At 40.3% G+C, this 26,055-nt stretch overlaps 2 protein-coding genes across 12 annotated transcripts in view; one reads left to right on the top strand and one right to left on the bottom strand.

The window, feature by feature from the left end:
• FYCO1 (FYVE and coiled-coil domain autophagy adaptor 1) overlaps positions 1-26,055 on the top strand; it is a 53,468-nt gene that overhangs the window by 13,503 nt on the left and 13,910 nt on the right. For 5 of the 10 annotated variants that reach the window (XM_074859638.1, XM_074859607.1, XM_074859617.1 and 2 more), the window contains exons 5-14: positions 2,840-2,946; positions 3,815-3,958; positions 4,723-4,816; positions 5,233-7,860; positions 8,924-9,016; positions 10,055-10,173; positions 11,576-11,743; positions 12,173-12,322; positions 13,738-13,943; positions 14,281-14,425. In XM_074859638.1, coding sequence (XP_074715739.1) covers positions 2,840-2,946; positions 3,815-3,958; positions 4,723-4,816; positions 5,233-7,860; positions 8,924-9,016; positions 10,055-10,173; positions 11,576-11,743; positions 12,173-12,322; positions 13,738-13,943; positions 14,281-14,425 — 3,854 coding nt within the window. The other 5 variants (XM_074859648.1, XM_074859673.1, XM_074859655.1 and 2 more) reach the window with 5 other exon arrangements.
• Positions 19,638-25,500, bottom strand: CXCR6 (C-X-C motif chemokine receptor 6). 2 transcript variants are annotated; one of them, XM_074859708.1, is made up of 4 exons: positions 24,749-25,500; positions 23,844-23,989; positions 22,366-22,433; positions 19,638-21,070 (listed from the first exon to the last, which is right to left on the bottom strand). In XM_074859708.1, exon 4 carries the CDS (start codon positions 21,045-21,047, stop codon positions 20,010-20,012), a length of 1,038 nt encoding a protein of 345 aa, XP_074715809.1. In that variant the 5' UTR covers positions 21,048-21,070; positions 22,366-22,433; positions 23,844-23,989; positions 24,749-25,500; the 3' UTR covers positions 19,638-20,009. The 2 variants fall into 2 exon arrangements, with proteins under 2 accessions (XP_074715809.1, XP_074715799.1); XM_074859698.1 differs by having other exon boundaries at positions 25,203-25,500.

The raw sequence follows: 26,055 nt of genomic DNA, 5'->3' as shown, positions 1-26,055 counted from the left end.
TTAGCAAGTTATTAATTACAGCAGATTTACCTATTCTCTTAACAATTCCTCCACAGCAGCTCTAGATAATGTTGTCTTGAGCCATCTGGAAGAGAGCCATGATACTCTTATCAGAGGCAGGCTCTGTGTTCCCTACCTCACCTTGTTCTTTCAGCAGCTTTGGTAATATTGAATATTGCTGTTCCAAGGCAAAAAAAACTGAGGAAAGGCTCCAGTTTGTTTTACCACTGGGAGGGGGAACAGGGGAGAGCCATGGAAATTGGGTTTGACTTTCCCCCTACTTCCAGGAAGACTGGAGAAGTAAGGACAGTGACTGCTGCTGCAGAAAAGGTCCTCTGACTGCCCCTAAACTCTCAGTAGCAATAGTCAATCTGATTTCTCTGCAAAGTTGAGTGTGCTGTAGCCTTCAACAGTCTATTGCCTATGGTATCATCTGCATATTACCACAGGTAAAGGCTGCTTGGCTTTTTCCTCCTTCTTCAGTACTTCTGGCTGTTTAATGGTTAGCATGATATCAGAAATTACTGTTTGGAAGAAGGATATTTTCTGTTTCAATTTATGTGCAGCCATAGAAATTAGCTTGTGGAAGACTTTTTTAACTTTATTAGCTTGTGGTTTAGGAATATGAACTCTAAAAAAAAAAAATAAGTCAACCATTTCAGATAACTGAGCTGGCAGACTCAGGCCCAGAAGTGAAATGAGAGATGACAGAAAAATGTGTTGCTTATTCCCCTTCATTACAGGTGGAAATCAGCAGCCAATTTTTGAACCTGGCTGGATAGAACATAAAGGCTTCCAAATGTCATTTATTTGCTTGCTGAACAGTACTTGTTGCCTTTCAAAGATGAAAGTGAACAAGAAGGAAAGAGTAATGGCAGTTGCTTTTTAAGAATGGTCAAACATTTAACAGCTTAATGCCTCCTCTTCTGCTTTGCTTGCAGTGCTTCTAATATTAGGGTGCATGATATGCTAGAGAGGTGGAGCAAAGAAGCAAATAGGAATACCCTGAAAACTGCTCAGCTATTAACTAAACAGAGAACCTTGTCCCTGATGGCATTAGCTGAGCAGTGAGTTCTGGTCATTCCCTTTTCAATAGATGGTTCCATGGAATACACATTTTTCCAAGTTTTTACAGCTGTACATTGCACACACCACAGTGCTACAGCCATACATTGCACCTTAGCTACAGTGTTCGTAGTGAACATGGAAACACTGACAATACCAGACACCGCCTGCCTCCCTGAATTCTAGCAGGGCTCTAGCAGGAGGTGGCATGGCTTTGCTTCATAGTCAAATGGTCTTTGACTACTTGTAGATGCATATAGATAAATATTTTCCTCATCACATACATTTGTTCTAGTACCTCCATGCTTAAAAAGGCATTGCGGTTTAAATTGATAAACCAATGGGAGTAAGGACTGGGTTAGTTCAGTGGGTTTTTTCACTGTTCTTAAGATATTCAGTAAATATGCTTAGTTAGGAAAAACATTTGTAAGCTTCTGTGCACAGAGCAGGGATGGCATCTCCCTGAAGAAATATTCAAACATCTACAGGGTGAATGAGGGTGAAAAGCAGCTGGCAAATTAAATGTGCTATTTCTGGGCTACTTAGCCTTTGGGGATCATGTTACTTCACACTTAGTGTCCTAGAGAATTAAAAACAAAGAGCAGTAAAAGGTGTTGCTTCCTTTGCTCAACATTTCATCATTCCATTTATAAGGAACATTTTTGTATATAGTGGATTGCTGAGATGAACGAGAAACGTGTGTTTTACTTGAGTGCAGAAGCCCAGTAACAGCAAACCCAAGGAAACTGAGAGTTCAGGTATTGTTCTCCTTTGACCACAGTGGAGTACTGATCAGGAGAGAAAGCTTATGTGGCCTTTGAGCCTTCTTTCACACTAACTTTTCAAGCAAAATTTACAGTAACCTACTAACTTGAGCCTCAGCCCCTCTAATATTTTCCTTGGCCTTCATTTTTAAATCATGAATATAATTGATTTGTTAGTTGGACGAGCAGTTTGGTTAGGAGCATGACTGACTGGCAAGAAATTATTTTTAATCATTTTCATTTTCCATTCCTAAATTGATTACTGATTTTGATGGAAAGGAGAAATGAAACACTAGTGTTGCATTATTTTGCAGGACAACGAATAGCTCGGATGTAAAAGGCAAAACATCAATTCCCCAAGTCAGTAGCTATAAAAAAATTTAGTGACGAGTTTTGTGATCCCCCTTATGTTGATTTTACAGCTGTCTTCATAAAAAGATCCATTAATTTCAGTCATGCAGCTGCCCTTGGTCTGAAGTAAGAATTAGATTTTTATCAGCTTAATGGCTAAGTATTAAGAAGGGCTTTTTGCCATGTCTGGGGTTACTGTGTCCATGGGAATGTGTATTTGTATATGTGTACGTCTTTGTTCTATGACTAGATCTGTCCTAAAGCTCTTCCAGCTGTGGCCAGACACATCTTAAGTAATCAAGCAGTCACTTCTGGCTGGTCACATTGAGATTTTGCCTTATATTGGGAATTGCCCTTAGCATAATCTGTACTCATGTACTCACTATATTAGATGATTCTTTGGTCCTGTGATGTCGTTTATATTATTATTAAGTAGACAACAGCCAACTGTAGATCTAAATTCGTCATTCAAAAAAGTTTCTACCCAATGACAGTGTTGGGAGAAGGTGTCTCTCAGTGGCAGTTCTTACTACTGCCTTTACAACTAGTGGCTTATTGTGAGGGCTTTTTGTGTAGGTATGTAGACTGTTCTGGCCATGTCTCCACATGATTACAAATGATATTTAGAATTTTCTTTTCTTGTGGTTTCTCCTTTTCAGCTACGAACATCTCTTGGAAAAGGAAGAGCATTTCTTCGTTACTCCCTGGTTCACCAAAGGCTAGCAGACACCTTGCAGCAATGTTTTATGAACACCAAGGTGACCAGGTGAATAGCAAAGTACATTGTTAACTAATGGGTGTTTGTTCAGTGTGATCAAGCAACATCACCTACTAGCTATGAAAGAAATTAAAATCCTTCCGAATGGTTGGCTCAGAGAGCTGGTAATAGGCTAGGAAGGATAACAGACCTTTGGGTCACTGGTTCATACCCATCTTAGGCTGGTAAAGGTTGAAAGTTGTTACAGATAAATGTGTGTGGAGCAGATTGTGCTGATGCTTTTGTATGTCGGTTTCAACGGTGACGTTTTTGTAAGCATTGAAGATCCTGGGTTTGATTTTTCTGTGCTGTACATCATAAGGGAGGATTAATTTGGATGTGTTGTGCAAAGCCCCAGAAAGCATTTGCATATATCTCTGGATTGTCACCCAGAGGAACAGCTTGACCCCGACCAAGGAACACCAAAGATAGTTTGTAGTTGGTTGAAGGGGCACTGGTAGGCCTTTCAGAAAAAGCCAACTATTTTCACAGTGTATTTACCACTAGTTGCTGCTTTCTGTCCTGCATTTTTGATGTATTAAGTGTGTGATTTAGGTATTTGCTCTGTGTGATTATCCAGCGCACAGCAAATATGTTGTCATGCCGGTGTTTTCCCCAATCACTAGAGAAACACATATTTTGTGCAGGGACCCCTTTAAAGATATTCATGTGGAATTCATTAAAGCTGTTTAATTTCATTCACATCAAAGGGATGGGATGCTGGTTGGTGAGTCTGGTTGTTTTCAGTTTGCATTTAGAATAGTGTATCATAATTTTTCTGGGGTGGAGTGAATATTGATGGGGGGGGGCTTTTTGTAAGTGAAACTGCTTTTTCTTTTTTTACTTATGAATGAGTATTATGTTTTTCATTTTCAAGTGACTGGTACTATGCAAGAAGTCCATTTCTGAATTCCAAAATGAGTTCTGACATTGTGGGTCAACTCTATGAGCTCACTGACGTTCAGTTTGACTTGGCATCAAGAGGCTATGATTTGGATGCTGCTTGGCCAGCATTTGCCAGGTAAGATAGAAACACTTTGTCATTTTGTATTAACGGGGTCATAAAATACCTGCCTCCTACAGAATCTGTAAAAGCTTCTGCTTTTGAAGGTAGGAATACTTGTGTTAGAGCAGGCATACACTTCCTCCATGTAATTAGTCTATGACCAAATTGGCCTTTTTTTCCTTCAATAAACTGTGTACCAGAGATCAGAGTTGGTGCTCTGTAATGGAGTACTTCTAGTAACTGCAGTTTAGACCTAAATCCCATGCTATTCTCGTCTTCATATGCACAAGAAGAAATGTCCCTAGCTCCTTCTGTTTTAAGAGCTGAGATAGCCAAGCAGTGTGCTTCACTTGCAGCAACGGTAGAGATGACAGTACACAGTCACTGCAGCCTGATCCCACCTCAAAGCCGGGAATAACAAAAGCTGCTAGGTCTGATTCAGATCCGTTTGTATCAGTGACAATTTTCCAGGCTGCATGCTGCCATCGTCTGGTTGAGCTGCCACCACACAGCAGTACAATTTCTTAGAGCAAAGCTGCATGGGTTCTTGTGTATGTGAGAAGTCACAGCTACCCAGCTCATAATCTTTTATAGGTGCCTTTGATATCCCTGTTTTGTTTTCCATCAACTTCAGTGGTTGTTGGCCCAGACACTAGGCACAGTTAGGTCGGTTTATATGTGGTATTTTTAACTAAATAAATCTTACACTTAAGAGTAGAAAGACATCTATGTATGTGCTTAGACTTCTTTTTTATATTGTTTCTCTGTGTTCTCAATAGGAGGACGTTATCCTCACTTGGATCTTCAGCATATTTATGGAAGCCCCCAAGTCGCAGTTCCAGCATGAGCAGTTTAGTGAGCAATTATTTGCAGGTAAGAAAATTACAAAGAAATGTTTGTGTGTCCTGGTAGATCTTTAATTAATGGCAGAGTTCCAGAGAACTTGATAGCTTTATGGTGATCATGATGCTTCTAAGGGTAACCTATAAAAAGAGTTCTTTGTTAGAAGTAAATGAAATTGTCTAGTAGCTGATTCAGCTGAACATGCAAATCTTGTAGAGGAAAAAAAAACATATATTCAGAAGACTGCCTACAGATAGGTATGTTTTCATTTATCTTTTGTGGAAACAAGCCTCTTTTCATTTAAGCTGATATCTTGTATTGCTGTGAACCCAACACACAACACCACTGTGCGTTAAAAACCTGAACTTGCTCTCATTGGAGCACAGCGTATAAATGCATATTTAATTCCTCTTAAACTTTCTGGTTTTCCCCTTCTGTTCATTTAGGCCCAAGAGTTTCCATCCAGCCCCGACGCAAATAACTCGCTAAATGTTGAACACCTTGAGGGTTTTGAAGAGATGCGTGTAGAACTTGACCAGGCTGAGCTGAGGCAGAGGGAACTTCAAGATCGTATTCACCAGCTAGAAATGGAAAACCAGGAGCTCCAGGCAGCTGTCAGCCTTCAGAAAGAACAAGTACAGGTAGAAAAGGAAAAGAGCAATAACTACAGTGAGGAGAACTCCCGGCTGACAAAGATGATCACAGAGTTACAGAAGCAGTGTGAGGTCTCACACTCCACTCAGAGCACTGTTCATGACCTGCAGAAGTGCCTGCAGTCACTGGAACTGAATGCGGTGGAGCAGCAGAAGGAATATTCAACAAAGCTGGAGCAGCTGGTGACCAGCAAGGAAGACTCTGCCTCAAAACTACAAGTGTTGAATCAGGAGCTGGAGGCCTCCAGGGCTTTGGTTGCCATGAAGGATCTTTGCATCAATGAGCTTAAAGCCAAGCTGAGTTCCACAGAACAGAACCTCAACCTCCTTGTAAAAGTAGATACTGCCTTGGAGGAAAAGGGACAGCAAGCCACAGCCCACTGTAACTCTGCCCTACAGATACGGGCACTGTTAGAGAAGCTTCAGGAGACAGAAAAGGAAAAGGCAGCTATGCAAAGACTCAGTGATGGACATGCCTCTCAGCTGAAAGCAGCAAAGGAGGAACTGCAGCTGAAAGAAGAGGCACAGAAGGAACTGGAATCCAGATACAATCGCCTTGCTGCTGACTCCAAAGAAGAGAGTGAAAAGCTTCTTGGAAGCCTGGAAACCATGGCAAAGGAAATGGATGCACTTCAGAAGGCCCTGACTCTGAAAGGAAAGGAGATGGCTGAGCTCCAGACCCAGGTAATGGGGTCACTGGCTCAGGTGGGGTCACTGGAAAAAAATCTTGAGGAAGCAAGGAAAGAAAAAGAGAAACTTGAGGAGGAGTATGGTAAGAGGGAAAGAGCACTGAAACAAGAAGCCCAGTCACAAGCAGAGCAACTTGAACTACAGGAGGGACGCTTAACAAAGGTGAGTCAGACTGTGCGTAGCCTTGAGGAGCAAAACCGGAAACTCTTATCTGAGAAGGAGCATCTCAGCCAGAAAGTCAAGGAGCTGGAGGAGCAGATGGAGCAACAAAACTCTGCAGTGAGCGAAATGGGTGAGGAGAGCAGGAAACTGAAAGCAGAGAATGCAAATTTGCAGCAGTCCAAGAAGAAGATGGAAGGGAAGCTGAAAAGTGTGGAAGCCTCTAAAGATTCTCTGGAAGCTGAGGTGGCCAGGCTGAGAGCCTCTGAGAAGCAGCTTCAGAGTGAGATAGATGATGCCCTGGTGTCAGTTGATGAAAAAGAGAAGAAGCTCCGGGATGAGAACAAACAGCTGGATGAAGACTTGCAGAATGCCAGGAGGCAAAGCCAAATTCTGGAGGAGAAATTAGAGGCTCTGCACTCAGACTATGAAGAACTAAAGCAAAGAGAAGAGACCACCAAGGAGTCTTATGCCTCACTTGAAGGGCAGCTGAAGAGTGCCAAACAGCATGGTTTACAGTTGGAAAAAAGCTTAGGCATCTTGAAGGAAAGCAAAGAATCTCTCCAGTCACAGCTCACAGAGAAGGAAGTAGAACTGCAGGGCATGGAGAGCCAGTGTGAGCAGCTAAGAGCAGAAGCTGAAAGACATAGGAAGAAAGCAGAGAGTCTTGAGGCAGAAAAGCTCAGTGTTGAAAAGACATGCCTTCATCAGACAAAGCTTATTGAATCCCTCACATCAGAAAAGGAATCAGTGGAAAAACACCAACTACAGCAGGAAGCTTCTCTGGAGAAGGAGGCTAAAGAGCTGGCTTCCAGACTGACCATAAGTGAAGAGCAGTTGGAGGTCAACCGAAGTGAAGTGTCTAGGCTGCAAGTAGAAGTCCTTGACCTGCGAGTCAAGCTTCAGCAGACTACTGATGAGAGAGACCAGATGAGAGGTGAGCTGGCAATCACAGAGACTGTCTTGGGAGAGCAGAAGGCGCTTGTCCAGCAGCTGAAAGAGCAAAGTGAGTCACTCAACAGAAACCATGTGCAAGAACTGGTGCAATGTAAAGAAAGAGAAGAAGCGCTGAAAAAAGGTCAGGAGATGGTAGCCCATCAAAAAGCTGAGCTGGAAAATAATTTGCTGAATCTGAAGGAAGAACTATCCAAGGTTAAGCAGTACTTGGAATTTGCTAGAATGGAAAACGAAGAAAACAAAGATCTCCTCCACAGGACCAACACAGATATGGCTGAACTTGGTATTCAGATTTGTGCCTTGACCTCTGAAAAGGTGAATGCAGAAGAGCAGTTAGCCCAGGCCACAGAAAGGCTCAAAGAACTGGAAGAACTGACAGCAGAGCAACAGGAGAAGCTGAAGCTTGACATCTCTAATCTCGGACAGGAGAACAAGAGCCTGCAAGAGAAATTAGAGGAGGCTCAAATATGTGCCTCAGCTGTCCCAAGTCTGCAATTGCAGCTGGAGACAGTAAAGAAACAGGCACAGAGTTTCCAAGAGACCAGCCAAGAAGAGCTGTCTGCAATTAAATTTCAAATGAGCACAGAGATTCTAAATTATCAGACAAAATTCAAGGTAAATTAATGTGATTATTATAACTGAGGGAGCTGGGCAGGATTTCCCCTGCTTTACCAACTGCTGCAGCAATTACTGCATGAAATCCTAAGGTTTGTGTTGGTCAGGCTCTGAGACTAGCACGCAACTAGCCTTAACCTGGGAATGTGAAAATGTCTCTACATTCATGACCTAGGCCTATTTGAGGTAAAATAACTCTTCAGAGTTTTTTTAAGATGTCTAAGTGTGGCCATCCAAGCACAGCGGAGAGGCCATGTGATATGGAAAAGCCAGCCAGTAATGGAGAGGGTGATGATTTCTTATGTTGGCACTGAAGGTGGTGTCTACTGTAACTATTCCCTCTGGTCACAGGTGTGATTTTTTTTTTCTTTTTTTTTCTTTTTTGGTAGGAACATTGCGAGACCTATTACCCACACCCATAACACTACTCCTTAAAACTGATTTTGATGAAAGCAAACTCAGACTGAGCCCAGATACTTTTGCAGTTAATTCCCTCATGTATTTTTGCTTTCAACTGCTCAAGGTAGCAGCCAAGAAGATCAAAGTTTTGCTTCCAGAAAAACATGAGTCAGCCCTGTATATGTGAAACAGCATGCCTAAAGGCTGAAGATTTTATTATGTTTCTTCCGCTATTCTGACATAGTGACTAAGTTGATCAGAGGCTTATGCTACCAGTGGTATCTAGAAATCCCATGAGTTTGAGAAAATAGCATACATTCATTTATGTTTCATTTTCTTAAAAGTTTCTTAAATCTCAGTATGATTTGGGCTATCTCACTTTCTTGAGCCAACACATTTTGCAAGTTGGACCTTCTTTTTGATAAGTACTGTAACAGCCCATAGCAAGTAACAGTAAAACACAGCTGGTCTGCCACCACACCAGGGAGTTTCCTTGAATCCGTGAGTTGGATGTCTCTTTAGCTGTCTGTCCTGAGCCTGACAGTGGTGCTGCATTTATCCCATACGTGGCAGTAAGAACACTTGTGATTCACAATTGGGAATTTTGTAGGTGAAGGAGTGGCCACTAGAGAAATACTAACTCCTGGCTTGATCTTTCTGCTAGGCTGTCAGCGAAGAGTGTGGAAAAGTAAGAGAGCAGCTTGAGGAGCAGAAGCGACAACAGCATGCTGCAGAGGAAGAGATTGCGGAGTTACAAGTAGGTGCTTGATCTGATTAAAAGACAGAGGTGTTTGTGTCAGCAGGCATTAGTGTTACAACTGAGACATCAGGCAGCATTTCTGATCATTGGCTGTGAGTCTGAGAATGCCCTTGAGTAAATACAGGTGCTGCAGACAAAATACTCAGCAGCTGAAAGTTAGCCACTGAAACAGAGATTGTGAAAAGCACAGTGGCACTTAGGATTTGTCCTGCTTTGAAAGCTAGTCAGGTTTTATGAAGACCTGGTTATGTGTACACTTCTTAAATGCCAGTGCAGGTTTAAAAGATATCTGTCGTAGGCCTTGCATGCCCTCTGCACACAGCCGCATGTGTGGATCCAACTGGTTGCAGGCTGCAGGGGGCACTGAATCAGAGAATTAATCTGGCTGAGAAATAACCCAGCCAGAAAAAAGTAGGATTTTTACAAGGCGTTTATCAAACAGTTGAGTTAGGAGGGTCATACTGAGGTGTAAGGAATTCAGAAATAAGAAAGTTAAGGTTATTGAACCTGGCCCTGCCTGCTAGCAGAAATACGTACACCTTTAGATGCAGTTAGGTATGTCCCCTGAGGACTCTGAGGTTGGCAGACTTCTCTGGAGAGGCTAGCTGTGAAAGAAGTTTTTGTTTCCATTGTACTTCATGTTCCATATAGCTTTAATAAACAACATTTTCCTAATTTAATTTTTTTTTCTTTTGAAACTTTTAGGTGGTGAAAAAATTTCTAGGGCATATTCTTTTGCCATTATCTTTGAGAGATTTTCCTTGATAAGGAGGCAAAAGCTCAACTGACATGGACTAGTAAGAATTACAGGCTTAATGCTCTCTTACTTTAGAGTCTATCCCTTATTCAGTATGACAGAAGTAATCAATCACTAGTACACAACTAACTAGTGTCTGCTTATACAATAATATCTTAATAGGTGGTCTGGCTTTAACTGATTCTTTTAAAGTATCGTTTAAGTGTCTTGGTAATTGTCCAGTGCTTGGTAAAGCGTTGTTTTTATATGTAAGGAAATACAGTAATTTATTTCATTAGGCTGTGAACACAAGTTTGTCTAGAAAGCTGGATGAAGCAAGAGAGCAGCTGTCTGAATCAGAATTTGCTCGGCTGCGGAAGGAAGAGGAGGTGACATCTCTGAGAGAACTTTTGGAAAGGTGGGAGTTTGGGTTTTTTACACAAGCCGTTAATTGTAAGCCAAGCAAGGGATCAAAATTGCTGTGGTTTATGAAGTAGCATGTGCCATGGGGTTTATATAGGGCAAATAGTGCATGGGCACTGACAGGGAATATCAGATTGGCATTTCACATGAGAAATACATGAAATACATGTGCACAGCACACATGAATGCAAGGTTTAGGTTTTATTGTATTGTTAATTTAGCTGGTGATATAAATTCATTGTATGTCTTCCTTTATGAAACTGAAAGACATTTTATAACCTCCTTTTACCTTATAGTTAGTCACAAAATTAAAACACCGGTGTTGGCTCTTTTTTTTTTTTTCATAAGGAATGGAAAATTTGCGCTTTTTGACAGTTGTTTTTTTCTCTCCTCTCCATGAAGTTTCAGGGGATCAGTAAGAGTTATTTGAATGGGACCACAACCTGCATATCTTTGTTAGGTTTATTATCAGTTTTAATTATCTTAACATGGGATGAGTTTCCAAGGTCTGTAACGTGGACCTGTGTGGTACAGATTATCTGGCAGTCTGAAATAGATCTTCACGAGACATGGGCTCGCACAGAGACTAATGAGTTAACCAAAGCCTATGTATTTTTACATTTTTTGTGCTGATATCATCTGTGTTGGTGGGAAGACTGATGATTCTTCATCTATGCTGAAGGTTGTCAGTACAAAATCTAACTCATCAAAATATTTGAATTCAGCTGAATTGCCTGAGTGAGTTCAGACCAGCTCAGCTCTTCGTGTTGTGTTGCTGTAGCATTTTTGATCCATTGCTAGGACTCACAGTACTGAAATGACCATATTGTCAAGCCAAGACTTACATTCTTGGAACCTTTCTGGGGATGCTTCTTTCCACTGACTGTTCAGTGAACTCAGTTGTCTTAATGTTTAGTTTTTGAATTGCATCTGTGTTAAAAGAACACAGTGAGAAACTAGTTTGCTTCCCTTTTGTGAACATGAAGGCTATGGAAGAGTATGTGTTAAATGGCTGTTTGTGTGCAGCCTGCAAACTCTGGGCAACCTATGGCAATAGGACTTTCCCCGTTTAGCTCAGTTTACAGCTGCTGCTGATCTTAGCTTCCAAGGACACTAATTTTGTTCCCAGTGTGGTAGCCATCATAAGCTTTGCTATAAGCAGGGCATCCAAGAAATTGCTGATTGCAGACTGTATTCACCAGATGACAGATCTGTGTGCACTTTCAGTGATGCAGAAAACTGCAGAGATTCTGGCTAGCTATAAAAAAATACGCACACTGAGAACAATTTCACTGAAACTACCTGTTTATCAGGGTGGAGGACCCCTTTCTTCTGTGGGGAGGACTTGAAAGCACATGAGCTAAAAACAGTTCTTAATTGCCTTTGTATTTGATCAGGATCCAAAAAGAAGCTGATGAAGCAAAAGAGAAGGTCCTTGATTACAGTGAGAAGCTCAGCAAGGTGTCAGCAGACAAAGATAGCAGCGACCAGAAGTTATTTGCTGAACTGGATGACCTGACGAGAACAAAACAGTTCCTCGAAGAACGATTGATAGAACTTATCAGGTTGGCATCAAGATAATCAGCAAGCAGAAATAAAAATCCTAGCGTAGGATGTTAAGGGATACTGCCTAGGTGATTCAGTCTTGTATTCCTGAATTGAAGATACAGGTAATGGCCAAGTTCATCAGCAGCTGATATTTTGCATTTGCATAATGCAGTCAAAAATACAACACCCAATATTATCTGCTCCGTAATTTGCTATCTGTTTTGCAAAAATATGTAGTTCTCTGAATGGCATGTATTTTTCTCCCCTGATTTCGAAGAGCTTTGGTAGGTTTCTTGATCTATCTTTATTCCTGAAAGCTTCTCAGAAGTTACAGCAAAGCAATTTTTACTGTGGAGCTTTCACCAGCATTCAAATTGAAGTTGGTTAACAGCAAACCAGCACTGATAATTTCTGTGTTTTTCTTTCTTGTAACTGTGTGTCTGCAGAGATAAGGATGCTTTGTGGCAAAAATCAGATGCTCTGGAGTTCCAGCAGAAGCTTAGTGCAGAGCAAAGGTGGCAGGGGGACACAGAGGTTAATCATTGTCTGGACTGCCAGAGAGAGTTCTCATGGATGGTGCGCCGACACCACTGCAGGTCAGTTTGCTGAGCTCTGTTATGCTGTTCAAAAGCAAAATTCAGTATGATCATTTACATGGATAAAATGCTTCTTAATGTTCACAGTTTATTGGTCAAAATCATTGATACGGGACATTGTAGAGGCTGAAAGAACACATGAGCTCACAAGGGAATAAGAGACATTAATGGAAAGGTCCCTTGACATGTATTAAGGCAAAGATCTGGATTGGGGAGTGTGTCAGTTTCTCATTTCTGGAAACAAAGATAATCACACCCTACCCAGTGTGTTTCTTTGGAGGACTGTGTTTTTAATGTATTTATTATGCAGTGCTCTGTGTATGCTGTAAACAGTATTCACTAAGATGGTTTTGCTAATGTGATAGAAGTATTCCAGAACAAATCCAACATAATGTGCAATTATAAATTTGGTTACTTACACTAGGTATGTTCAGAGATAATTACTGATTGCAGAGTAATCTTTTTTAAAAAAGTTAATATTAAATTATTTCCTATACAGTTAGCTTGCTTGGAGTTATTAGTTACCTGATCTAGATTTATTCAAATATGTTTAAGTGGATACATTTCAGGGTCTTAGTGATATGTTTGGTTTGTCTCTTTACTGTTTTTTATCCTCATGACCTGATTCATCATGTAACATATGTAGTACTGGGTCTGTTTCAATTGCATATGAACATGGGGAATGTTTGATGAGGATTAATGAATAGTGAAGTCATTTCTGGTAACAACTTCCAAATTACTCATTTCTATTAAAATCTGTGAAACCTTCTTGTGAATGATTTAAAAGATTATGAAAACCAAAACCACTAAGACTTCATGAGTAACAGTCATGCCTGTGGGGTGCTTTTCTGCATGAAAATCTTAACATGTTAATTAAAAAGTAGTTGATAGGTTTAATACTGATAAACTGCAGAGCAGAGGGGGCAGGAGGGATGAACGTACATGTATGTGTCCAATATTGCTTTTTCTTCCCTGTCTGAAGTGGGGAGGGGTGACTGCTAAGTAGAGACATATAGATATGTTCTTACAGTCCTTACAATCAAACAAGAGTTTTGCTCTGACATTTGGCCTGTGTAATATTACTAAGTACATTTCCTTTGTATGCACTTAATATATATTATTTATTTGTATTGCATATTTGTGGGTATTTTTTAATCTTTATATTTAAACACATACTTAATTTTTTATTAGTATTTTTTATGTTTTTTTCTGTTTTCCCTATTTATTAAGTCAGCAAAGTATGAATGTCAATTTCTGTCCTGTGTTTGTCAAGAAAACTTACTTCACCTCAGAAAGCAGCACAGTTGTATTATGAGAATAAGACCATTATGACAAAGCCCCAAACTCTGTTATGTAGATATGTTCCACCTGTATGTGTTACTATTCTAACACCTTTGGTTTCGAATCATTTCTAGAATGTGTGGTCGCATTTTCTGCTATTACTGCTGCAACAACTACATGGTGACAAAGCCTGGTGGAAAAAAGGAGCGTTGCTGCAGAGCTTGCTTTAATAAGCCTAGAGTCATTGTGGACAGCACAGATGACTCTGGATCCAGTGCCAACCAGGAAGGATCACCAGCTTCATTGGAATCACCTGTGTCACCATCTGAGAGGGCTTTTGGTTAGTGTATTGTTTGCATGCTGTGGAGAAATAAGTAGGGTTCTTAGACATTCTCCAAGAAACCACATGGTCACCTCCTGCTCCAAGGACCTGCATGTTCATGGAGTGTTTTCAGGATGGGACTGGTCCTGTCTTTGATTGGTATTGGCAGAAATTTTCATGTATATTAGATTAGTGTCGGTCAACCTGAGGTTTTCAGTTGGTTCTACTAGTTACCTAATACTCCTGTAAAGGTAGAGGAATGGCCCAATCTTCCCCCTTAAGGGTTTTGCTTGTTTGTTTTCCAGCAACCAGCTAATATTGTTTATGTTTCTTTTCATATCCTGTTATGGCACAGTTGCAAGTGAAGCCTCTAAACCACCTGATGATGCAGCATTTGATATAATCACTGATGAAGAGCTGTGCCAAGTACAGGAATCAGACTCTCTCCACAATGAAAGTCAGATGGAGGGAGAGCCTCTGGATCAAAGTGTGACAGATCTGTGAGTAAACACTGCTTCATTGAGAAGGCACTCTTTGGGGTTTTGTTTGGAGTAGATTTTGGGGGATTTTTTTCCATTCAGTGGGGATAGCCAGCCTCTGCATAAAGAAAAGACACTTCTCTTCCCAGCCACGTGTTCAGTAGGCCAACACAAAATAATTTTGGCCTATTTGCAGAGTCAGCATCAAATCTAGTAAATCCAAACAGCTCCATCCTCTCCCTCCACCTGCTTCACCACAGCACAGAGGAGTAGTCCCAGTTCTGAGCTGTCATCAGGCCACCTGTCACTGTTAAAATCAGCTTTCAGGACACACTGGATCACTGGTCATTCACACTTAACTTATAACAGGAGCTAAGCAATACTCTGTCAGACTCACCATTACCTGATATCAAGAGAACAAGGAGGTGGGGAAAAGATATGGAAAGATGTCCTGTTTATGACAGGCTTCATTGAACTGAATATGAAATAACTGGTCTGTGTCTGTAGGATTCCTTACTGCTTTAAAAATGATAGCTTACAGAAAAGAAGAACAGGAATTGTGTAACTACATCTGGCACAAGTTTTTTCTTTTTTCTTAAAATGAGAGTGAATGCAGATTTCAGTTATTTTTTTACATCTATTTCTACATAAATTACCAATGAAGAGGATCTAAGGCCATCTGAATATCCTAGTACTTGGTTTGAAAACTATGTTGTAGTATAGTTTAATGTATATCCATATTTATACAAAATATTGTTTTACTATTGTTCAAATATTTTCAATATTTTCCAAAAATTCTGTTCTGTAAAATATATTATCTTTCAAAAAATTTTATATATTTGAGAAGAAAAAAAAAAAAAGGAGCAATTTCACCTAAATTCTGTACTTGTTTTTCTTCTGAGCATAAAATAAGCGTGATAAATCGAAATGCTAAACTGAAAATAGCCACAGAGTAACCAGCCTACTGCTGAGAAAGCAGACATAGACTCTTTTGCCCTCAGCAGACCCATTTCCGGCATAAACCACAGTGACTTGCAATTTGATTAGAAGGCAGACAGTACAGACTTGTTTATTTGGAAAAAAAACTTTTTGAAATTCTACATTTTTGTTTCTTGGTAAATAATTTCTGTGTATTCTGCCTCCTTTGTATACTGTTGACACTGACAGTGTATTCATGTTTATCATGCATTGGGCAGACATGAATGAACTGAGCTTCACAATGCTCTTGTGAAGTTAGTATTGCCTTTGTTTTGGAAAGGGACAATTTGCACTTATGGATGTTTGTTTTAAGAAGAAAAAAAGTGTAATGTGCTACTACTTTGGATTCATGCTGTCTGCAGAGGGGATATCACAGGTGAGTTAGCTCTGGAGAACACAACCAGGAGAAAAGAAATAAGTGTGCATCACCATTTTTTTGAATTTGGGATTGGGCTAAATCCATCTTGTCCCACAATGTATTCAAGCTGGAAGGAAAGGTTGCCACTAACAGTGGAATGCTGTTCTTCAAGGGCACCCATGCAACATCCTACTTGTGCCATGTAAGCTTAAAGGCTTTCCATCTCCCCTTGTTCACAGATTATAGGCAGGAAAGCCAGGAAATGGTGTTTTATCCTCTGTTGCTCTTGGTTCATCAGTTTTACGAGCAGCAGGGAGAGTCCTGCTATGGTCATACTTCGAGCTTGAGACATACTTTTCAGAGAAAGCAGACCATACCTGCTCTTCCCCATAGCACTTGTAATGTTTGAAAGGTCTCACTTAGCCTGAACACCGGCGAGGAGAACAGCCTTCTTACACTGTGGATGACTTGAGCATCTGGTGTTGAGTGTGTGGTTTTGTGTAATGGGAGAGATCTAGAAATGATACACGAGTTAGATGATGGTGTGGCACCTGTGGTACGCGTTGAAGAAAAAAAGCAAAACCCAGTGTTGATTATGACAGCACAGAAGTTTTCTCACTTGTTTCTGTGGTGAGGAGTATATGTGCACCCAAAGCCTGAGTGTAGCTTAGCAGACGAGCAGATAATGCAGCATTTGATACCATGAGTGTTTGAGGGTAAACGTGACAGAGCCACTATACTGAGCATGAGCAAAGGTTCCTCTAACCCTCTGTCCTGTCTTTGACAGCAGCCCATAGTGGGTGTACTGATAATTTCCCAGTGTATTTTCTCCCACCTTTCAAGGATCTGCAGTCCAGGGACTTTCTGAGCTGCTGGTTTCACTGCTGCAAATTGCTTGACCATACTGGACTGGCAGACCACCTTGACTTCATATAGACCTTTGATCTTTTTTTTTGAAAATGCCCAGCTAAATGTGGCCTGATTCTTATGTGGAGACTTCAGGGAGTCTTGAAGTATAAATAATAGTCCACTGGCATCCCAGTGATGTTCTCTTTGAATGAAATTGTATATATGGGGTAGAATTTACTTTGATATTGTGCCTGGGGAAGACAAAAAGGGTCCACGATTGTGCTTGCTAGATGCATGTCTGAGGAATGCATACAAATACCTAAGTTTTCAGGCCAGACTTCTTTACTGACATGCTGCTGAAAATAGTCCAAGCTATTCATTTTTTTTGCCAGAGATTTGAACTACTCGCTGCAGCTCTGAAAGGGAGGGAGATGAGCAGCCAAGAGAGGGAAGAGAACGGAGGCTGGCTGGTCCAAAGAGAGATCTGCAATAGGCACGCTGTGTTGACGTAGCTTCTTACGGCCTGACTCTGCCTGAGTGTCTGGCTATGATTTTCACACTGACCTTTCCTTATTCTGGGTGTGAGTTCTCATTGGACTGGAAATGTGAGTGTGTGCTCAAAGCAGTGAATTATCTTAAAGGACATTTTCTTTTCTATTTGTCCCCTTTTGGCGTCTCCTGACTGTTATTCTATTTTTCACTTGTTCTCTTCACTTAACCTTGCCACTGTAGTTCTTTCCCTGAAGTGACATGAAATGATTACAACGGCATTACTTCATAACAGCAAATTTTGAGAGATTGCCTTTATTGGTACAGGCCAGTTGAGAAACAAAACACATCTTGGTCATGAGCTGCACAGGTGTGTGGCAAGGTAAGATAGATGCTGTCATAACTCTGGCTGACCTTGGAGCAGCTCTTTCCTAAAGGTTAAGATTAAGCAGCAGTCACTTCATGCTTTCAGGTCTGCTATGTGAGTTTGGAGTGACCTGGTTGAACTCCTAATGTAAGAAGCTGAGGTAAGTTGTGTAACTGCAGTACATCCTGCTACTTCAAGGCTCATGGGTTCTCTTTTGAAGTGTTGTATTTTTAAGCTTTTATTTCTGAAGCATTCTCATTTGCAGATTGTGTTCTAAAACAAAGGTCAGGCTATTGCATAACACTGGGTCAAAGTGCCCAGGGTAAACCAGTGCATTTCCATTTTAACATGTTGTAGAAATTACATGCCTGCAATAAATGTTGCAGCAGAAGAATCAATATCATAGACAGCAGAAGTGTTAAAAAAAAAAAAAAATGCCACTACCTTGGTACAGAAACACAGAGTTTATTCACACCTTGGTACTGCTTTTGGTAGAAAGGACATCTCAGCCTGTCTGTGCTGTGGTTGCTTTGGTTTGGATTCTTTTTTTCTTGATGATTCATCGCACTCTTTCCTGACCTAATTACAACTCACATGGCCGGGCAGGGTGCCAGTATAGCCAAAAGGGGGAACTGCATGTGGTCTGAAGCATTTGCTGTCCTGCTCAGAACCATCTGTGAGAGAAGTGGGGACAGGAGCACTGCTGGCAAAGCCTGCCTTGCAGCTGTGTGTTGGGATAGCAGCTTTACTTGCCACGCAGACGTGAAAGCACAGCACAGTCCTTTCTAGCTTTGTTTTTAAGGATGTTGCACCGTTTCACTGTGGGAGAAACAAGAGAGACTGTGTAGTAAGGAAAGGATTGCCTAAGCAGCTGTTTTCTAAGGGGAAAAAGGTGACATGGACACAATGATGCCAATAAGAGTCAGGTACCACTGAGCTTCAGTGATCTGGTAGGAAGGACTAAGTGTTAATGGGGAGAAAGGGAACATCCGGAGTGAGCATGGTTATTGCAAGAATGGTTTGAAAGAGGTTAAAACTGGTATTACAAAGCTGTAATGCAAAGGACTTCCAGCCTTTGGGCCAGACCCAACCCTGTCTTCATCACAGGCAGCCCACAGCTGCATAAAGCCCTCCCTCTGCTCCTCTCCAACATCCCTTCTTTCTTTTCCCTATTCCAGTTTTCACCCCATTCTGCTACTCTCTGCAAGAGCTTTTACATGCTGTCTGCCACAATCTGCACTACCCCCTGCGCACCTTTTTGCCTCCCGCTGGGAAGTGAAAAGGCCAGAGGTGGAAAGGAGGGACTGCAGAAACAAGGAAGGAGAACAACTAAGGAATCCAGAGTTTCATGGCAAGGGAACCAGGATGCCAAGGGAATGCCAGGAAAAACAGGCTGGGAAGATGTCATGGTGCAGAGAATGTGTGGGAATTAGGGTGTGAGAGTTTGTGCCTAAGGAAGCACTGCTCAGTGTTAGAGCCTATGTGCGGTATGATATCCCTTGTGTTGACAGGGGGTCTAGTCATCTGGCAACATGAGCTCTGTTATCAGAAGTAAGATAGAAAGATATATATAGGACATTCAGACCATGAACCTGATATTAGATGGAAGACAGATGAAAATACTGCTTTATTACAGAAATTTTAGGTGAACACTAAAGGAGTGTCTGTGAAGACCTTCTCCCAGATGGAAAATGCAAAAAACCCACAAAGAACCCCAAACACACATGAAACCGAGCATGAAGATTGAAATGTCTATGTTTTTAATCCAGGAATTCTCATGAAATTAATGAGCTGAACTAAATCTATAATATCTTTGAAACAAAGCTCATAAATGCTTTTTGCTGGTCTCGGACCAGCCGGGATCAGGACAATGCGCTGAATCATGACAAACTCACTCAAGTTTGTTGAAGGGGGAGCATTGCCAAGAGCAAATGACACTACACTGTATGAAAACTCCCAACTTATTACCACTTGTTTACATAGGTTCATTTTTACTTCTACATCCTGCTGACCTTCAGGTTTTGTCTTTTTACTGCTCACGTGCTCACCATGCTCTGCAGGTGTTTCTTCCTGCTGTTTCTCACACTCACAACATGGTGTTCCGTAATGTTGCCTCAGTTATCCACAATCATTCTTCTAACCTCAAGGTCAGTTTACATTTTGCTAACTACCAATTCTTAATTCCCACAGTTTTTGTTAACAAACACCTTTCATGGAAAACCAACAGGCCAGAGGTTTGGTGAATGTCTCCAGCCCCTCTGGAGTCATGAAGTCCAAGTTAGTTTTAGGTCATGAAGAACAGAGTTTTGTCTCATTGTTTCTTATACCTTTTGAAGATCTTCTGCACAGTTAATTCAGTTACCAGCTTTGTCTTAGGATCAGCTTTGACCAGGAAAAGCAGGAAACACAGAAGTATCAAGATTAAGATAGATTGGCCTAAAGCCAATCACAATGTCTTTACTAATGGGATTGTATTTCCTCTTTCATGCAGGCTACCTACCTCAGTATTTACAAAAAAAATTTTAAAAAAAGCTGTAAATAGTTGCCAGATTTTCTAGGCAGTGTTATAGCGGATACATGCTTGTTACATCTGCATTATTTGAGGCCGTAAAAGTTCTAGAGCCTTCCTCTTCAGTGCTTTGGCATGATTTAGTCATAACTTGCCGTTTGACACATCTTGAATTTTTAATAATTTTCTGTAAGTTCTTCCTGAATTTCACCCCCATGAAGAAATACAGAACAGGGTTAAGACAGCCATGAAAATAAGCAAGAGCTTCTGTTACAATGATTGCATATTCAAAGCTGCTGTTCAAGTTAAAGCTCCAGTCTATGATCTTTATCAGTCTCAAGAAAGTATAGGGTGACTGAGTAAGAATAAATATGGCAACTACAGAAAATATTTTTTTTAGAGATTTGTTCTTTTGAAAACTTCTGGCGTGCAATAAGGTTCTAATAATTAGTGAGTAGCAGATGATCATGGCTAGCATGGGAATAAAATAGCCAAGGGTCACTTGGATCACTTCAAGAACCAGCTCTGTGTGATGGTTTGGGTATTCTTCCTGACATATTGCCTTATCAATACTAAACACCTCACTAAAAATAAACTGTGGTGTGGCAAATGCTAGTGATATCACCCAGATCAAGACACAGATTAATTTGGCCCATGTCATTCGTTTGGTTTGACACATATGTGCTTTGGTGGCAAAAGTAATAGCAATAAGCCGGTCAATGGTGATAGACGTTAGAGTTAACATTGAAGTGTACAAGTTCAGAGTATACAAGCCCCGTATAACATGACATGCCACAGTGCCAAAAGTCCACTCCTGAGCAGCAGAATATGCCCAGAATGGCAGCGTCCAAAGGAAGACCCAGTCAGCTATAGCCAAGTTCAGCAAAAATACATCTGTCAGCATCTTCAGTTTCTCATAGAAAACTAGTATGACAAAGACCAGCGCGTTTCCTGCTAGCCCAAGGATGAAAACAGCCAAGTACATACAGGGCAGGAAGACTCTTGTAAATATGTGAAAATTCTCACTTCCATTTTCATTGGGATCAGTCATGGAGAAGTTATAATAAAAGTTGGCAACATCTGTAGTTGCCATGTTGCCTTCTTTTTAAAGACAGCCTGTAAGGAGACACATTGAGATTTTTTTAGTCAGCGAATAGTTAAATCCTAATGCATCCAGGAGACAGACAAAATCCTAAGTGCTATCAGATAAGAGTTGTAGTAAAGCATCCATGACAGGCAAAAGCGAATATATTTATTTGCTGAAGAGGATTGTCTTGACAGTCAAGACCCAAACACAACAGCTGGTGGATTTAAACACATCATCTGTTACTAGATTTATACTAAGGAGGACTCAAAAGCATAAACAAGACAATTACAAAGAGGTTTCTGGAAAGAGAATATGGATTAAGCTTTCAAATACATCAGTGGTTTAGTGTTTATATCGAAGGTTTCTGGGGAAACCCATGAGAGAAGCAGAATTTGTTTTGCCAAATTCAGCCTTTAGGCTCAGGTTGCAGGCTCTAAGCGTCAGAGTTGTTTGGCTTGGGCTGGACCTCTCTCAAAAAGTAGGATTTGACTCTCAGTGAGCAAGTGCTTTAGAGCTTGTGGTTTAGTTCAGCCTTAGCTAATTAGATGTTAGTCGGATTGTCAGATGGTGGCACTTCTTCCTTTCCCCTCTCAAGTGACTTACTGGAAACATGGAGGATTTTCATTAGTATCTCTTCCCCATATGATTTTGGTTGATCTGTTTCAAACATTTATATTACTGTCAGAGAGAAGAGTGACCAACCAGTCCTCTGTCAACCCCCATCTATGACACCCCTTCCTGAGAGCTGATGCAGTATCAGGTCTCCAAGGCAAGGGTCTATTTTCTGTCAAGGCTGTCACTAGCACATGAGAGGAACAGCCATAACAGTAATAACCAGATTTGAAAGCTGTTTGCCTTGTAAAGAAAATCTTTCATGAGACAGGTTAATGAGGTTTTCAAAGATTTAGCATAAAGTTAAATGTCCTCTCTCTTGAGCTACAAAGAACACGTTTCTGTGAGACTAATCCTACTACAAGATATTACTCAGCGTAAGATTAGCAGAATTCACCTCTGAATCATTCAGACTGGCAGAAAGGCCTCGCCTGTGTGAGTTATAACGTGCAGCAGATTGAACGTTACCCGAAAAAGTAGTTTCCATGCAGCCAAGAAGCAGAGCTAGTGCAGTCTCTTAGTCACTAGAGAAGTACTATAAAACTGTGTGCCCCTTTGAAAAGTTACTGGCTCTTTATAAAATAGTTTATGTTTCAGCTCAAATGGAGGCCAAGCACAGGATGAAGATAACCAGCAAAAGTAAGTTAGGCCTAACAACATCAAGGCAAAGTATGCTGAAACAAATGGAAGCACGGTGTTTTATTTTACGTACTCTTTGCAACAGCAGTCAGCTGATGTTTCTTGCTTCTTTCTTGTAAAGGAAAGGCGTTTTCCTCTAAACTGAAACAACGTAATTACCAGGTACTCAGTTACGTAGTTTGACAATGTAACATTACATTAGTAGCCTTACTAAAATAGTACAGTTCTTTCTGGTGTCCAAGCTTACTGGAAATCAGCCTTTAGGAGAGTCTTATTGACTCTTTTAAAAGAAGAATTTTTAATACCTGCTTTTAATCCATAATAATTTTTTTCCCATAATAAGATACAGAATTCACTCTCTGGACAGACCAAAATATTTAAAATTTTAACTAGCTTTTTTCCTGTTACATTAATGTTCTTCACAGGAATTTTCAAATTCAGGCAGTAATACCTTAATTTGGTTTTGATGAAAACAAATGGGAGTTTTACTATAGATTTCATATGGAAGCCAGGCTAAGATAATTGTTGAACTCCAGCTGTGAAGAATTTCTTATAAACAAATAGCAGGCACTGGCTTCTGATATTCTTGTCTCCCCCACATGCTGATATGAGCAGATCTGCATATCAATGGAGAACAGAATGCTGCAGAAGAGATCTTTGTTGGCAAGTACAGAAAATATTTTTTTAGAGATTACCCAAGTTAAAAATGTTTTTAACATGTCATGCGCTTTACATTTCTCAGTTAGCTGGGCTCCTAAACTCTGAATTTATGGATTGTGTTTTAGGAAAGAGATGAGGTGACTGACACCATCAGATAGCGAAGGATCAATGGCAGTCCTTGAAAGTGACCTTTCAACTGATGCTCTAGAAATTTATCTTTCTTTTCCTTCTTTCTCTTGCCTGAATATATAGCCATTTAAATTCCTTCTTGGTTTGACAGCAGGAGAAATGAGTCTTAAATGCCTGACTGATTAACAACCCCTCTGCAAAAAAAAAAAAAAAAAAAAAAAAAAAAAAAAAAAAAAGAGGAAAAAGTCCTACATGCATAGAAGTAGGCTAACCTTACAGAACTGCACACTCATTTTTGATGCAAAGTCAGGTGTGGAAATTTCTAGCCCAAATATTTTTTTTTTCTTTTTTATGCTGGAGAGCAAAAGGGAGCTGAGAAAGACCTGCTAAAGCGGAAAACTTTTTAATCCCAATTGTTGTGTTCCAGACAAGCTGAAGTTATAGTTTAGAGTTGTTCAAGAAGGCTTTCTTAAAGGCTGATGCTATTATAAGGCTAAACAGGTTTTGGATCAGCTGACCACCTCTGCCAAATATTTGCAATCCTTGCTACTGAAAATGTGCTGTAAGTGTGTATAACCTGATATGGAAGTTAAAAACATAGGGGTAGAGCCTTATCTTCTGCAGACCAGCCTCTCCAATCCACATACAGACCAGTAAGCTTTTACCTTCCCTCCCCCGCCGTGGATGTTAAATTTTAAGAAAGTCCAGCAATTTCCTTTAAAAAGATTTTCATTCATTCATGATACATTTTTATTATGTTACCTGATACGTTTCTATCCAGAAGCTCTTGAAGTATCCTGCTTGTTACTCACACACCTAAGTTAGAATCCACATTGTGTGTTGTCTCAAACTTGAGAGTTGTTACGCCTTGTCAGACTGTTTGTTCATGGAGTTATTCCAGCTTTCCTCTAAAGGAAAGAACAGTAGTCATCTTTCTACCTGAAGTGAGATAGTGGGAAAGCATTTTGTTTGTTAGGGAGGGAGGGAGGAGGAAGAAGATTCCCTGGTCAGAACAGTGAGCAGGTTAAGTTTATTTGCAGGTAAGCATTGTTACAGTTTGTACGTAGGTTCTAAAAAAGTTTAGAAGTTTAATAGAAGCTTAAATTGTATAGAAACAACATCACAGGTAGAAAAGTGAGCTAAAGAGAGCCATGCAGTGTCCAGTGTGTTAGTACAGGATTTGCTTTGAGGTCTGGTTCTGTTACAACTATCAGATTGATGAAATGGAAATGCAAGCAAGTAATGGAGAGTCAGAACATGCTATTCTGGTTTGTCCCAGCATAAATAGATAGTTCTCCTCCTGTCACCAGAATAATGCTGCTTATCATCACCACTCTGGGAACTGGGTATCCCAGGAGCTGGTAGTCTCAGTGTTATAGGCTTTTTTCCCCATTTGGTGTCCATGGTCTGATTTCTGTTATGGTGATCAGCTATCCTGCTTTAGTAGCTGCACCTGAAAAGCAGGGTGTAAAAAGCAGTAATAATGATCCTGCCAGTTGTTCATTTCTGTTGTCTCAGGGTTCCGAACAGAAAATCCAAGATCAATCTTTTAAAGATAACTCTAGATAAAAAGTAATTTTAGCATATAATAATAAACAGCATAATTTGCCATCATTATAAATATAGACTGTAAACAGAAAAATGGTAAATAATGCTCATAAACCAACCTCATTAGAAAAGGGTTTTGAGATTGTAATCAGAAGAGGTGAAATTATCTTAGATACATATTTGTTTGAAGAGATGAGAGGTTTTCAAGCACATATCAGTTGGAAAAACAGATTCTGGAGCATAAATGGAAAGGAGATAATTAGCATATGCCTTCTGAATTCCAGATATCCAAAAAATTTTTCTGAAGGACTTTTTCAAAACCTAGCAAGTGTAAACCAAAGAGCTACTGCAATAACAAGGCATCGGAAAAGATTTAATAACAAAATCAGTATCTTCAGCTGTGTGACTAAAACCCCACCCTTTCTCTTAAATTTTGCATATCACAATGGAGGGTATCTATGATACTAACAAAATCTTTCAAGTTTTAATATTTCTAAATGTTAAAGCTTCTTTTTTGTTGTATTTTTAAACTGTCTAGCTAATTCACCTGAAGTCAAGAAAATATTCACTTACTAGACATGCCACATCTTGGGGGAACGCAGTCATCTTATCTTTCAAAGGAAATGTGAAAGCAGCAGTTTGCTGTATTTATCAGTTCTGAAGCCTGTGCTGCTGCCTCACAGCTTTCGTAGTTGTTGTTGACCAAAGCAACACAATGTGAAGTTACTCTTTTGTTTTGATTCTTGAGTGATACTACTACAGATAACAATAGTATGGACAAGCTGTGCTCTCAAGATAGAGTTCAAATTCACTTACATGTGGCCATTCATCTGAAATGTCCAGAATAAAATTGATTTTTCAAAAATTATTTGCAGAATTAAAACAATCTGTATTTATCATTTAACTTTTTTAACTATGCATGCATATTTTGTGACAATACTGGATTTTCAAATTCCTTCTCGTTCTTCTATTTTTTCTGGGGTAAAAATATTCCAGTGACAGTTTTGTCTCAGATTTTTTGTCCATCTGAGATGAGCTAGAGATGGTTAGAAAGATTGTGTTGGTGACCATCCCCAAGTGAGGTTTTTACCTTTAATGCAATCTCAGCCCTAGTTAAACTTGGTGTGTATGCTAAATTTTCTTTCAGAGTCAATGAAAGAAGCTGGGAGGGCCTCTATACATTTACAGGGGAGCTGGAGGGGGGCTACCCAGTGCAGGGGTGACTGTTTTCACTTGAAGCAAAGGCAGGGGTGGGAATTGACTTAAAGCCTATGAATACAAGATCTGAGAGAGAAATAGTTGTGAGGAGGCTCTTGGGAGGGTGCAGGGAAGTGGAGGTGCCTGGGTGGCACTGCTTGATGAAGTGATACTCTGCTGTTGTTTGTTCTGACTGTAATTAGGGACATCTTTTTTGCACTCCTTGTGA

The sequence above is a fragment of the Strix uralensis genome, chromosome 1, assembly GCF_047716275.1.
Source record: "Strix uralensis isolate ZFMK-TIS-50842 chromosome 1, bStrUra1, whole genome shotgun sequence".
NCBI classification, from domain to species: domain Eukaryota; kingdom Metazoa; phylum Chordata; class Aves; order Strigiformes; family Strigidae; genus Strix; species Strix uralensis.
The sequence above is the reverse complement of the archived record's forward strand: the minus strand, read 5'-3'. Positions and strand labels throughout refer to the sequence as shown.